This window comes from Primulina eburnea, chromosome 9 (assembly GCF_022965805.1).
Source record: "Primulina eburnea isolate SZY01 chromosome 9, ASM2296580v1, whole genome shotgun sequence".
NCBI classification, from domain to species: domain Eukaryota; kingdom Viridiplantae; phylum Streptophyta; class Magnoliopsida; order Lamiales; family Gesneriaceae; genus Primulina; species Primulina eburnea.
Window position 1 is genome coordinate 5495011 of NC_133109.1, and position 15385 is coordinate 5510395.

Here is a 15385-nt window from a genome sequence, read left to right on the forward strand (position 1 = left end):
ACTATATTGGCGTCCGGCATTTCAAATCAAGTTTGTACAACATCAATTCATATACAATATTCATTTTCTCAATTTCATTGTCACGATATACATCAAACACATAATCACATGACAATTTCATTAATTATCGATAATCACACAGGATTTACGATAATACAATACACGGTCCTTACATTCATACTTGGTTATTCCAAGATATTTTTCTCGTCAAAAATCATCATGCAGATTTTATCATCTCCATCACCGCAAAAATGGCTGCTGATGAAACTTAAAATTAATAATTTATTATATGTTAAAACCTGTATTTTAAAATTTTAAGTTTCATTAAAATTATAAATTATGTTATTTTAGTATTGTTTGTTTATATTTAAATGTCTTACTAAATTTGTTTTATTTTCAGGTTTTTTTTACGTGTTGGTAAAATAATGATAAATCAAGCTAGAAAATTCAAATGGAGGTGGCTCTAACATGGTTGGAATCCTTGAGAAGTTATCTACAACTTTGCAGAAGACATGATTGACTAAAAGGCTCATTAAGATGATCAAATTGTGCAAAGATCAAAATGAGGACACATTTACTTTTACTATGACCATCATTTAGTAAAAAATTCACAACTATTTCAATATCTATCCAAATGAGGTGAATCAAGTGGCCAAACTCATCTACACAAAATTCCCCACATGTTTGTGGCCTTAATCAGAGTCAAAGTGGTGAGAAAAGTCGTGGAACAAGGCATTGAAAGAAGGGACATGGAATTGGAGTTGAGGAGACAAAGAATACTATTACAACTACATGGCATTAATAGAATTTTTGACCCTTTCTCTCATTTGGCCTATAAATAGAGGCCTTGTGCTAGCTTGAGAATCATTCTATCTCATTGTAAAATATAGTATGAGTGTGTATCAAAGTTCTAAGTTCCAATATATTTTCTTTCATTTTCTCAACTATGAGTGATATTTTAGTGTTGATTAAAAGTAAATTCATGGCAAGCTAAATCTATTATGTCAAGGTGAAGAGGATGCATTTTTGGTGAAGTAAGATTGTTTATATTTTGTATATTCTTTCTTTATTTATTTTCATTTAGCTAACTTATTTTCATTGTAGGTATAAAAATGAATTATTTCTTGTTATCAATTTACATCAAAAGCTTGATACCATTGAAGTGGTTTCATCACTTATTATTATATATATAGATATATATATATATATATATATATATATATATATATATATATATATATATATATATATATATATATATATATATATATTTATATAATAATATCATAATATTTCATTTAGACGATAGCGTGGCTCTGCCGGTTGTTTTAAATGAAATATTATGATTTAATACTAATATCTAACAATCTAACATTTATTTTATCGCAACTAACTTTTATTTTTCGCATCTAACTTTTACTTTCTCGCAACTAACTTTTACTTTTCCGCAACTAACATTTACTTTATCGCAACTAACTTTTACTTTACATCAATTAACTTATTAAATCAATATATTTCATTTAGGCAATAGCGTGGCTCTGCTGGTTGTTCTAAATGAAATATAATGATTTAATCTAACATTTACTTTATGCAATTATTTATTTATATAGTTATAATATAATCATAGGTACCATATATAAAATATCGGTTAATTCGGTATTTTCAATAGTAGGAACTATATTATATTATGTATGTGTTTAATTTTCTTGGAACCATTATTTATGGTTGTTTCTTTTTTTTTACTTTTAGTTAAACAATATTATATAAACCAAGAATAAATCCTCAAGCCTTGACAAAATTTATAATTTGTAAACTTCATTCTTGCATTTGGTAATCTATAAATTAATAAATTTAAACTAAAAATAACCTCTCTGTGGATCGATCTCGTACTTACGAAATATATTACTTGCAGACAACCTACACTTGGGTGAATTATTATTTAAGTAGTAGCAAGTTTTTGGCGCCGTTGCCGGGGAGGTATAAATTAAGTTTATATTTGTTATTTATGTTTTATTTATAAGTATTGTGTGTTTTTACTTGTATGAGTGTTTGGAGTCGAAAAAAAAGTGGTAGACTTATTCGAGTATCTGAAAATAATTTAAATATGGATGATAATTCAAATAATCAAGATAATGATAATAATAACAATAATAATAATAATAATAATCAAGAACATGATCAATTAAGAACACTTAGGCACCATATGAACCCTATTAGAACTAGTGCCCCATCTTGTTTAGTTTTTCCTCCCGATGCATCTAATTTCAATTTTAAACCTCAAATTATTCAACTTTTACCAAATTTTCATGGCTTAGATTCTGAAAATCCATATTTACATCTAAGAGAATTTGAGGAAGTTTGTAACACTTATAATGATCAAAATTGTAGCATGGATATAGTTCGATTAAAGCTTTTCCCTTTTTCTTTAAAAGATAAAGCTAAAACATGGCTACAAAATTTAAGATCAAGTTCAATAAGATCATGGAAGAAATGCAACAACAATTTCTCAAAAAGTTTTTCCCTTCCCATAGAACAAACTCTTTTAAAAGACAAATTACAACTTTTTCTCAAAAACAAGGAGAAACGTTTTATCAATATTGGGATAGATATAAAGAATTACTTAATACATGCCCACATCATGGTTTTGAAACATGGAGAATAGTTTCTCACTTTTATGAAGGTCTAATACCTAAAGATAGGCAAATGATAGAATTCATGTGTAATGGAACTTTTGAAGATAAAAACCCAAATGAAGCTATGGAATATTTGGATTCATTAGCAGAAAATGCTCAAAATTGGGATAATATAGGCACAATAGAACCACCAACAACTAAAAACAATAATTCAACAAATGGGGGTGGTATCTATAATCTTAAAGATGATACAGACATTCAAGCTAAACTTGCATGTTTAGCAAGAAAAATTGAGTCATTAGAAATGAAAAAGAGTGGTCAATTAAAAAGTATTCAAGAAATTGTTTGTCATATATGTGATACACATGATCATGCTACAAAAGATTGTCCAACATTACCTTCATTTAAAGAATGTCTCCATGAACAAGCAAACTATGTTAACAATTATAAAAAACCAATACTAGATCCTTTTTCACCATCATATAATCCGGGATGGAAAAATCATCCTAATTTTAGTTGGAGGAATGATAATAATGCACAACCGTCACAACAATATTTTCAAAATAACCAAAATCATCAAGGTTATATTCCTTATGTTACACCTCCAAGAAAAAACTTTGAAGATGTAATTCATGCATTTATCCAAAAGCAAGAGTCTATCAATATTCAAAACAGTCAATCTATGAGTGATTTGAAAGAAACTCTTGCAAAATTTGCATCTGCACTTAATATTCATGAAAAAGGAAAATTTCCATCTCAACCTCAACCTAATCCTAAAAATCAAAATCAAGAATTAAAAAATGAAAAAATTGATCAAATAAAATCTGTTATTACCCTTAGAAGTGGTAAAATAGTTAATGATTCATATAGTAATGAAAACAAGGATCATTTAAAATCAAAGAGTAAGGATGATAATCCTGATACTTTTGAGAATGATGATACCTTAAATTTTAAGAATAATATGGTGAATGATAAATCATCTGAAATAGTAAATAAGTCAAATAAACCTCCACCATTTCCTCATGCATTAACAAATCATAAAAAACAAAAAAGTGATTCTGATATCTATGAAGTTTTTAAACAAGTGAAGATAAATATTCCATTATTAGATGCTATTAAACAAGTACCTTCTTATGCAAAATTTTTAAAAGACTTATGTACTGTGAAGAGAAAATTGCATGTGAAGAAAAAAGCATTCTTGGTTGAACAAGTAAGTTCTATTCTTCAACATAATTCTAGTTTAAAATATAAAGATCCTGGTTGTCCAACAATTTCATGTATTATTGGAGAAAATAAAATTAAAAAAGCTTTGTTGGATTTGGGAGCAAGTGTGAATTTACTTCCTTATTCAGTTTATGAAAAACTTAATTTAGGAGAATTAAAACCCACTTCTGTTACTCTTTTACTTGCGGATAGGTCAATTAAAATACCTAGAGGTATTGTAGAAGATGTTTTGGTTCAAGTTGATAAATTCATATATCCTGTAGATTTTATTGTTTTAGATACACAACCAATAGAAGTACATAATGAAATTCCAGTAATATTGGGACGACCATTTCTAGCAACTTCAAATGCTTTAATTAATTGTCGAAATGGAATAATGAAATTGTCTTTTGGAAATATGACTCTAGAACTTAATGTGTTTAATTTATGTAAACAACCAAGTATTAATGAAAATGAAAATGAAGATGATAATGAAATTCAAACAATTGTGGAAGAAAATATACAAGAAGAAACTTAAATCAACAATGTGAAATTTTTTCAGTAGAAAGTTTGGAGTCTGAAAATAATTTTAAAGAAAATGATAATACAAAACTTGAATTAAAAGCTTTACCATTAGAATTGAAATATGTATTTCTTGGTCAAAATAAAACATTTCCTGTTGTAATTTCTTCCACTCTTCTACCAAATCAAGAAGAAGATTTAATTCAATTACTTAAAAAATATAAAAATGCAATTGGATGGACTTTGAAAGATATAAAAGGTATGAATCCTTTAATTTGTACACATAAAATTCACTTGGAAGAAAATGCTAAAACATATCAACAACCGCAAAGAAGGTTAAATCCACATATGAAAGAAGTTGTTAAGAATGAAGTATTAAAACTATTAGACGCTGGAATTATCTATCCAATCTCAGATAGTAAATGGGTAAGTCCAACACAAGTAGTACCTAAAAAGTCAGGCATCACTGTTATAAAAAATGAAAAAGGAGAGTTATTACAAACTAGGATTCCATCTAGTTGGCGTATGCGTATTGATTATAGAAAATTAAATGATGCAACTAGAAAAGATCATTTCCCACTACCATTTTTAGATCAAATTTTAGAAAAAGTAGCAGGAAATTCTTATTATTGTTTTCTTGATGGGTATTCGGGGTATTATCAAATACCTATATCATTAGAAGATCAAGAAAAAACAACTTTCACTTGTCCTTTCGGAACTTTTGCATTTAAAAGAATGCCATTTGGTTTATGTAATGCTCCAGCTACTTTTCAAAGATGCATGTTAAGTATTTTCAGTGATATGATTGAAGAATTTGTAGAAGTTTTTATGGATGATATAACTGTTTTTGGAAACTCATTTGAAAATTGTCTTAAAAATCTAGAAAAAGTATTAAAAAGATGTGAAGAAAAAAATCTTGTTTTAAATTGGGAAAAATGTCATTATATGGTTAAATCTGGGATTGTTTTAGGACATGTGATATCTGAAAAAGGAATTGAAGTTGATAAAGCCAAAGTTGATGTTATTTCTAATTTAACATCACCAAAAACAGTCAAAGAAGTTCGATCATTTTTGGGTCATGCAGGATTTTATAGAAGGTTTATAAAAAATTTCAGCATAATATCTAAACCAATGTCAAATCTTTTAACAAAAGATACACAATTCGTACACAATTCGAATGGACTCAAAAATGTGAAAATGCTTTTAAAAAAATAATTAATCTTTTAATTACATCACCTATTTTACAACCTCCAGATTGGTCTTTACCATTTGAATTAATGTGTGATGCAAGTGATTATGCTATAGGAGCTGTGTTAGGACAAAGAAAAGAAGGAAAACCTTATGCAATCTATTATGCTAGTAGAACCTTAAATAGTGCCCAAATAAATTATTCAACTACTGAAAAAGAATTGCTTTCAGTAGTATTTGCATTAGATAAGTTTCGATCTTATTTAATTGGTTCTACTACTATTGTTTACACCGATCATTCTGCCATAAAATATTTATCAAATAAACAAGATGCTAAGCCAAGATTAATACGGTGGATTTTATTGTTACAAGAATTTGATATTATAATTAAAGATAAAAAAGAAAAGAAAATGTTGTAGTCGATCATTTATCTAGAATAATGACTGAATCATCTCATAATGAAATACCAATAAATGAAAATTTTCCAGATGATCAGTTGTTTTATGCTACTATTATGCCATGGTTTGCTAACATTGTAAATTTTCTTGTGACAAATAAAATGCCTTCTCATTGGAATTCACAGGATAAGAATAAATTCTTGATAGAAGTTAAAAAATTTTATTGGGATGATCCTTACTTATTTAAGTATTGTCCTGACCAAATTTTTCGACGATGCATACCCGACAATGAAGTAAGTAATGTTATTAAATTTTGTCATTCTGAAGCATGTGGAGGTCATTTTTCATCCAATAAAACAGCTACAAAAATCTTACAATGTGGATTTTATTGGCCGTCTCTATTCAAAGATACGCATTTATTTTGCAAATCTTGTGAAAATTGTCAGAAGATGGGATCAATTTCAAAACGAAACATGATGCCTTTAAATCCAATCATAATTATTGAAATATTTGATAGTTGGGGGATAGATTTTATGGGTCCATTTCCATTATCTTTTGGATATACGTACATTTTAGTCGCTGTTGATTATGTTTCAAAATGGATTGAAGCGATTGCATGTAGAACTAATGATCATAAAGTTGTTATAAAATTTTTAAAAGAAAATATTTTTAGTAGATTTGGAATTCCTAGGGCAATAATTAGTGATGGGGGAAGTTATTTTATAAATAAATCATTTTCTTCTTTATTAAGAAAATATGGCATTACACATAAAGTTTCTACCCCATATCATCCTCAAAGTAATGGTCAAGTTGAACTTGCAACTAGAGAAATAAAACAAATTTTAGAAAAAACAGTTAATCCAAATCGAAAAGATTGGTCTTTAAGATTAACTGATGCATTATGGGCATATAGAACTGCATTCAAAACATCATTAGGGATGTCACCATATAGGTTAGTTTTTGGTAAGCATTGTCATTTACCAGTTGAACTTGAACATAAAGCTTATTGGGCAATTAAAGCATTTAATATTAATTTAGATTATGCATCTAAATTAAGAAAATTGCAAATAAATGAACTTGAAGAATTAAGAAATGATGCATATGAAAATTCAAAGATTTATAAAGATAAAACTAAAGTCTTTCATGATAAAAATATTATGAGAAAGTCATTTGAAATTGGACAAAAAGTTTTGCTTTATAATTCTCGTTTGCATTTATTTCCAGGTAAACTAAGATCGAGGTGGTCAGGACCATTTATAGTCAAATTTGTTTATCCTCATGGTGCTGTTGATATTGAAAATCCTAAAAATAATGACGTGTTTAAAGTTAATGGGCAAAGACTTAAGCCTTTTATAGAAAATGAAATTCTTAATGATGAGTTTATGCCTTTATATGATCCACAATAGTTGTTTGATATTTTCATTTTGTTTTGCAGATTCTAGTTCATTTCCCGGTTAAGTGGCGGATAACGGTACTCCGTGACTGTTTAAGTCGGTTTCTTCAGTTTTCCCAAAATAATTGAAATATATATATAATAATAATAATAATAATAATAATAATAATAATAATAATAATAATAATAATATGGATGCGTGTATTATGAATCTTCGTAAATATTTTGCTTGTTTACCTGATAATGCGTTGAAAAAAATTTATAAAGCTAGATGTGAGCGGCTAAGGTTGATGATGTCATATGGTATACCGGATGATATCCGTTTGATAATTGAAGCAAAAGTCCGATTGGTTGGGGAAGCAAGTGAATTAATAATAAGACATATGCCAGGATTTGGTAAAAGCACATATGCCAAAAAGCGAAGAGCTAAACGTATAGGTGGATGTTATAAATGTGCAAGGTGGACTTGTAATGGGAAATGCAAAAATGTTGGAATGACATCAATGAATAGAGAAGATAAAATTTTATTCATTAAAAATGGTCTGAGTAAAGAGCCTTTGGATAATTTTCTAGAGGTTCTTGATACGCATTCTAGTGGGTACGTGCAAAATGAACTTCTTAAACTATGGTGGCAATTTCAACAGGAGGAATATCAATATGGACGGTGGAATCAGCCTTACAAAGATCCTACTGTAGTAACGCATGTCTATTTAGATAAGTAAATATATATATACAATCTCTTCTTGGGAATCTGACGTTAAAAGACCCTGTTTGCCAATTTATAAGAAAATTGGATGGGAAGCATATCCTCGACTCATAGAAGGCGTTAAAGCCGTTACTGAACGTAAAATCAGAGGAAGATGTGAGCCACAATCACAACTACGCTGTATATATTTGTTTTAATTTTGTCATTTTTATTTTCTTTTAATAATAATAATTTCCTGTTCAAATATTGACTTTTGGCATGTTACGCTTATAAATTCATATGCTGTGATCTAACAATTACAGAAAACATATTTCTCAACATGTCAACGTCCACGGTAAGTAAAATCAAAAATATTTGTGTATTTTGTTGATCTAGTGCAGGAAAAGATTCAATTTATGAAGAAGTAGCAGAAAAGCTTGGAATAGCACTTGCTAAAAACAAGATTCATTTGGTGTATGGTGGTGGTGAAGTTGGCCTCATGGGAAAAGTTGCAAAAGCTGCACATGCAGGTGGAAGTGAAGTCTTAGGCATTATTCCGATTACCTTAGCCAATCTTACAGGACCAACAATAGGAGAAGAAATGAAAGTGGACAACATGTATGAAAGAATTACTCAAATGATTGAACATTCAGATGCTTTCATTGCTTTACCAGGAGGTTTCGGTACTTTGGAAGAAATATTTCATACTGTTTGTTGGGCACAATTAAATATCCACAATAAGCCAATTGGTTTGTTAAATGTTAACAATTATTATGATAAATTGTTATCGTTTCTTGATGATGTTGTGGAACAGGGATTTATTTCATTAGCTTCGCGAAGGATGTTAGTTTCTGCTACAAGTGAAGGTGAACTTATTGATTTACTGCAAGGATTTAGTCATGAACCAGATCCATTCTTATCTGAACTTAATTGGCCAACATCCAAGAGTAAGAAAAGAAAATTCATGTGATGCTAAACTTGCGATTCAACGGTATGTTTTTAATGTTTTTTTTTTAAGGTATGAATAATTTCTTCTTCTTCTCTTCTTAGTTTTTTTTTTATATAAAAATAAAAATATGTAGTAATAATAATAATACTTTTTAGTTCAATGTCGAGTAAGGTGTCAGTAAAATGCACCTGAGACGCATTAGTTAATAATTATCGGAAAATCACAATACACTAGATTTTAATATTCATTATGTTCAAATTACAGACTACAAGAAAAATTAGTTTTCATATGTACCGATTTATATACATATATATTTTGATCAATTAATATAAAATATATAATAGATGTGTTTATTTATTTACATATATGTATATATTTGTGTGTGTGTTTTCAAATAAAATAATTTCTAAAATTTTTATAAGAATATAGTTAAAAGATATGATTTGTATGGTTGTTAACATGTATAATTGAAAGAATTTTTTGTAAAAGTATAATATATACTCACACATCTTTTGTGAGTAAGTGGTGAGAAATGAGAAAACATTTAATAAACTTTTATTGATTATTAAAAAATGGTTAATTACAAGAATATAATTCCCCTAAAAAAAATATTTATTGAAAAAAAAAAGAAAAGATGTAAATAAATAACGGACTGCAAAATACTTTATTCATTGTAATATTTGTTTTTTTTCAAGATTTGATTGATGTACTATCAATGTGTTCTTAATATAAAAAAAACAAAACAAAAACAAACAAAAAGATTTGTTTGTGCTAGATAAGTTTCAAAGATAGTCGAATGTATCTGTTATATAAATGTTTATATATATATATATATATATATATATATATATATATATATATATATATATATATATATATATATATATATATATATATGTATGTATATAATTTTTGGTAAAATGTTTGGATAAAAAAAAAAGTTTATGTTATTGTAAAATTTTGCAGTCACGTTATTAAAAAATAAAAAATAAAAAAAAGATAAAAAAAAAGAAAAAAAAAAGAAAAGAAAGGGGATTTTATTCTTTGTAAATTTTCCTATTTTGTTTTCAATATTAGTTTATTTAATTGTCTGCTTTAATACTTAGCCTTTTTCAATGAGAGTTAATATTCATTCCAACTCCATGAGTGAAAACTAGCTATTCATAAAATATTTTGACCTGAAAGAATATATGGAGTTGAGGCTTTTACAAAAATATTCTTGATATTGTACATGTTATGGTGGGTGGCGTGAATTATCTTTTTGACTATATTATTATAAATAAATTTAGAAATTTATTAATCATATATATTGTTATTTTATATATTATGTGAAAATATGAATAAAAACACATCAAATTATATATTATTATATTAAATGAAAAGTATATATATATATATATATATATATATATATATATATATATATATATATATATATAAATCGGTATATGAGTTTGTTTTTAAAATGAATATGTTTGTATTTGAATATATAAAAGGAATAAAGAATCTAGGTTGTGACTTTCCGATAAATTTTATAACTAAGGGACTAGTAATAAGATAGTGTGGGGGTGTGATGAAACTTAAAATTAATAATTTATTATATGTTAAAACCTGTATTTTAAAATTTTAAGTTTCATTAAAATTATAAATTATGTTATTTTAGTATTGTTTGTTTATATTTAAATGTCTTACTAAATTTGTTTTATTTTCAGATTTTTTTTACGTGTTGGTAAAATAATGATAACTCAAGCTAGAAAATTCAAATGGAGGTGACTCTAACATGGTTGGAATCCTTGAGAAGTTATCTACAACTTTGCAGAAGACATGATTGCCTAAAAAGCTCATTAAGATGATCAAATTGTGCGAAGATCAAAATGAGGACACATTTACTTTTACTATGACCATCATTTAGTAAAAAATTCATAACTATTTCAATATTTATCCAAATGAGGTGAATCAAGTGGCCAAACTCATCTACACAAAATTCCCCACATGTTTGTGGCCTTAATCAGAGTCAAAGTGGTGAGAAAAGTCGTGGAACAAGGCATTGAAAAAAAGGGACATGGAATTGGAGTTGAGGAGACAAAGAATACTATTACAACTACATGGCATTAATAGAATTTTTGACCCTTTCTCTCATTTGGCCTATAAATAGAGGTCTTGTGCTAGCTTGAGAATCATTCTATCTCATTGTAAAATATAGTGTGAGTGTGTATCAAAGTTCTAAGTTCCAATATATTTTCTTTCATTTTCTCAACTATGAGTGATATTTTAGTGTTGATTAAAAGTAAATTCATGGCAAGCTAAATCTATTATGTCAAGGTGAAGATGATGCATTCTTGGTGAAGTAAGATTGTTTATATTTTGTATATTCTTTCTTTATTTCTTTTCATTTAGCTAACTTATTTTCATTGTAGGTATAAAAATGAATTATTTCTTGTTATCAATTTACATCAAAAGCTTGATACCATTGAAGTGGTTATCTTGATTTGTTGTTTAATTTTGATACAATAAATATTTCATCACTTATTATTATATATATATATATATATATATATATATATATATATATATATATATATATATATATATATATATATATAATAATATCATAATATTTCATTTAGACGATAGCGTGGCTCTGCCGGTTGTTTTAAATGAAATATTATGATTTAATACTAATATCTAACAATCTAACATTTACTTTATCGCAACTAACTTTTATTTTTCGCATCTAACTTTTACTTTCTCGCAACTAACTTTTACTTTTCCGCAACTAACATTTACTTTATCGCAACTAACTTTTACTTTACTGCAATTAACTTATTAAAACAATATATTTCATTTAGACAATAGCGTGGCTCTGCCGGTTGTTCTAAATGAAATATAATGATTTAATCTAACATTTACTTTATGCAATTATTTATTTATATAGTTATAATATAATCATAGGTACCATATATAAAATATCGGTTAATTCGGTATTTTCAATAGTGAGAACTATATTATATTATGTATGTGTTTAATTTTCTTGGAACCATTATTTATGGTTGTTTCTTTTGTTTTACTTTTAGTTAAACAATATTATATAAACCAAGAATAAATCCTCAAGCCTTGACAAAATTTATAATTTGTAAACTTCATTCTTGCATTTGGTAATCTATAAATTAATAAATTTAAACTAAAAATAACCTCTCTATGGATCGATCTCGTACTTACGAAATATATTACTTGCAGACAACCTACACTTGGGTGAATTATTATTTAAGTAGTAGCAGCTGCATCCATTGCTCATAACACCATCGCTATCAACTTCGCATCTGTGATAGCCATGACCAATAAGCCAATGCAAGCTATGTTCAGAAAGCTCGAATCCTCTGGCCTTCGTTTCTTTTTAGGATGTTGTGAGCAGTACTCCGAGATCCTATTGAAGTAATTCTTTGATACCGCTTATATGGAAAACGGAGAAATAATATGTGACGTTCAGCGAAAGAATCTTCATATTACCCAGAAGATGTTTGATGAATTGTTTAAACTATCAACAGCTGGAATCACCTACTTTACTACTCTTCCAGAAGGAAACGTTGAGCTTTGGAGACATGACTTCTCTATCTCTGAATCCCCGATATCTTCTCCGACATGCCAAAAACGAGATCTGAAGATTGAATTCAGGCTGTTGGCTGATATAGTGGTGAAGTGGGTTCTTGGCAAGGCCGGTGCATATGACAAGATAAATTTTGAAAAATTTCTTGTCATGGCCACCATCGCATCAACTCTGAAGGTCAACCGGTCTGATGTCTTGTTCAAAACACTAGTTGCGATGAAAAGGAAAGAGAACCAGTATCAAGGCTTTGCGGTTCAAATATGCCATATGTTAACTAATGCAGGAGTTCAACCAGTGGGTATGGTTGAAGCTGGAAATACCAAGCTGTTCAATTGGCCAACTGTTGAAAATTTTATCAAGAAAAATCGTCCAACTGACGAGGAGATTTTCTCTATCAAAACAGAGACCGTGGTTGAATTTTTGAAGCAAAAGAAAACTAACTTGACTCCCAAAGGTACTAAGAGAAAGCTGGTTCTGAAATCCAGCTATGATGATGAATCAAGGGATGATGTACCAGTTTCTCAAGTTTTCAAGAAGAAACGGTCAAAAAAGCCCAAAACTAGAAAAATTAAGATGATTAAGCATCTCTCTGCACCATTGGTTCCTCCCTTGATCCCTGCAATCGCAACAACAAAACTCAAAGGGATCCAGATTACTGAACTAGAAATCACATCTTCCTTCTCAGGATTCTCTATCCTTCACCCGACAGACAAGGGGAAGAAAATTCCGATCGAGGAGCCACCAAAGACCAACTCCATTCACACTATCATTGTTCTAACCAGCGAACGAGTCAATGAGATCGTTTAGAAGAAAATGAAATTTTTTTATCAATGGGTTCAATTTCGAACGGTCACAACATTCGATTCACTAATTCAAACCAGAAAGATCAAATCAGCTTCCAAACTTGAACGGTCCATATTGGAATGGACAGAAACATTTGATATTCCAACCGCTCTGCTTCGTCGAGATTTCTTGGATGCTCTCCGACCACTGATTCAATTAAGAGGGAACAATTTTGTTCCTACTTGGCCAACCACAAAAGATGACTCGTCTATCATTTCTCAACTTGAGATGGACGCTCTCTCACTTTCATTGATTATTGCTCAGAAGCGGCAGGAACTTAAACTTCCTGTTGTTGAAGAAAAGGGTAAGCTAGACTCAGAACTGAACTTTGACGAAGTGCTGGGTTCTGAGACCTTCAATGTTGAAACCAAAACTCAGGAACAACCATCTTCATCATCTGCTTTGCTCACCAATTCTCCACCATCAGAAGTACCGATTGAAACCCAAATGACCGGTACTGTGGTCAACATCCTACCATAAATGGAACACTTATGCCAAAGGATGTTCCCATTACTGAGCAACTCTGCCACCAAGATGAATCGGACCTCATGCCAACCTCTCACACAACTCTCGAGAAAGATGCATTTGTTCAACAAACTGACTCCATCGTGCTTCCTTCCTAAGTGCACAACGGTATTTCCGAAGTTGAACTCATTTCTGTCGAAGAAGTTGTGCAATATCTATCTGATTTTCATCAATACACAACTCACAAAGAAAAATCATCTTCTCCAAAGTCTACTTCTGCTGATGACATCATTTACGTCATTCATCAAGAACAGTAAGTGTCTTCACCTACTAATTCAAAGAATGACGCGGTGACTATTGTGTCTCTGCCTCCAATCTCTCCGGTATCTGAAGCTCCTTCAAGCGCTCTGGGAGCACAAGAATCCAAAGACAAATCAATCCATGTTTTGACTGAAGAACTTAACACAGTGATTGACAATTTATCTTCTGAACTTGATGACCCTCGGCCCTCAAAGTCAACTGGAAAAGCTTCATCTTCTCAGATGGTCTCATTCAAGCCCAGATTACTTTATTCATCTGATCACTTTGAATCTGAACAAGAAAAATTAATAGAGAAAACTGCTAGAAAGAGATTTTGGACAGACTTAAAACCATGGATCAATCTATTCTTGCTCTTAATCGCAAGAATTTTGATCTGAAAGAAGCAATTCAATCGATGAAGTCTGATCTCTCCAAGGAATTTTCTGCCATGCATACAAGTATTACCCTCCGGCAAGACATGCATAACTCTTCACATCTCAACATGTGCACTGAGCTTTCAGGACAAACATATCATTTTAAGCACATGTTGGTCAATACATGGATGCCCAATGAGCCAACTTAATGAGATCATGAAATTCTTTATACATGGTAATGTCAAAAAGGAGAAAGAGAGCCGCAAAAGGAAGTTTTGAGAGAAGAAGAATCACTTAGGAAAAGGGTTGCAGAGCGTGCCAAAGCAGAACAAGCTAAACAAATTCAAGGACAAAAGAGAGGTTAATGTACTGTATTTGTTTAGATGTTTTTTGCTTTCTGATTTTTTTTATCAACTGGAGCTTGTAATTTCATTCACTCAATGAAATACAAAGTTTACTTTATTAAGATTTTGCTATTATCTGTGAATTGTTGTATAAGTTTTGCAGCTGGGTTTTATCATCACCAAAAAAAAGAGAAATTGTTAAGGAAATTACCTAAGAGTTTTGGTGATTGACAAAATCAAAACAATACTTAACTGTTTCAGGAAACAGCTGCAATCTTTTGTGTATAACATGAAAAAACTCAACTGCCGAGTCTTCAAAAACCGCTTGAATTTCAGACCGCTTAACATTCAACCGCCTAAAGACGAAGAAGCTACAAAGGAACCAGCTCAACCGTTTAAATTTCAAACCACCGAGTCTTCAACTGCTTGAATTTCAGACCGCGTAACATTCAACCGTCTGAAGAAGAAAAAGAAGCTAAAATTT

General features: G+C 29.6%; 1 protein-coding gene and 1 non-coding gene across 2 annotated transcripts; one reads left to right on the forward strand and one right to left on the reverse strand.

The window, feature by feature from the left end:
• Positions 1–2534: 2534 nt before the first annotated feature.
• Positions 2535–2645, reverse strand: LOC140842190 (small nucleolar RNA R71). Its single transcript, XR_012120322.1, has one exon. It is a non-coding gene; the product is annotated as a small nucleolar RNA R71 (small nucleolar RNA).
• Positions 2646–2676: 31 nt separating this feature from the next.
• LOC140840680 (uncharacterized) lies at positions 2677–8992 on the forward strand. Its single transcript, XM_073207853.1, has 6 exons — positions 2677–4012; positions 6107–6241; positions 6353–7265; positions 7555–7678; positions 7757–7883; positions 8553–8992. The coding sequence occupies exons 1-6, from the start codon at positions 2704–2706 to the stop codon at positions 8990–8992; spliced, it is 3048 nt and encodes a 1015-aa protein (XP_073063954.1). The 5' UTR covers positions 2677–2703.
• The last annotated feature ends 6393 nt before the right edge of the window (positions 8993–15385 follow it).

What these genes read in the sequence shown, in the direction of transcription:
- LOC140840680 (XM_073207853.1), top strand. Translation starts at nt 2,704, where the DNA reads ATGATAGAATTCATGTGTAATGGAACTTTTGAAGATAAAAACCCAAAT. An exon ending in CATACCCGACAATGAAGTAA is followed by an intron (nt 6,242 to 6,352) that starts GTAATGTTATTA and finishes CTCTATTCAAAG; the next exon opens with ATACGCATTTATTTTGCAAA. An exon ending in GTTTGATAATTGAAGCAAAA is followed by an intron (nt 7,679 to 7,756) that starts GTCCGATTGGTT and finishes TATGCCAAAAAG; the next exon opens with CGAAGAGCTAAACGTATAGG.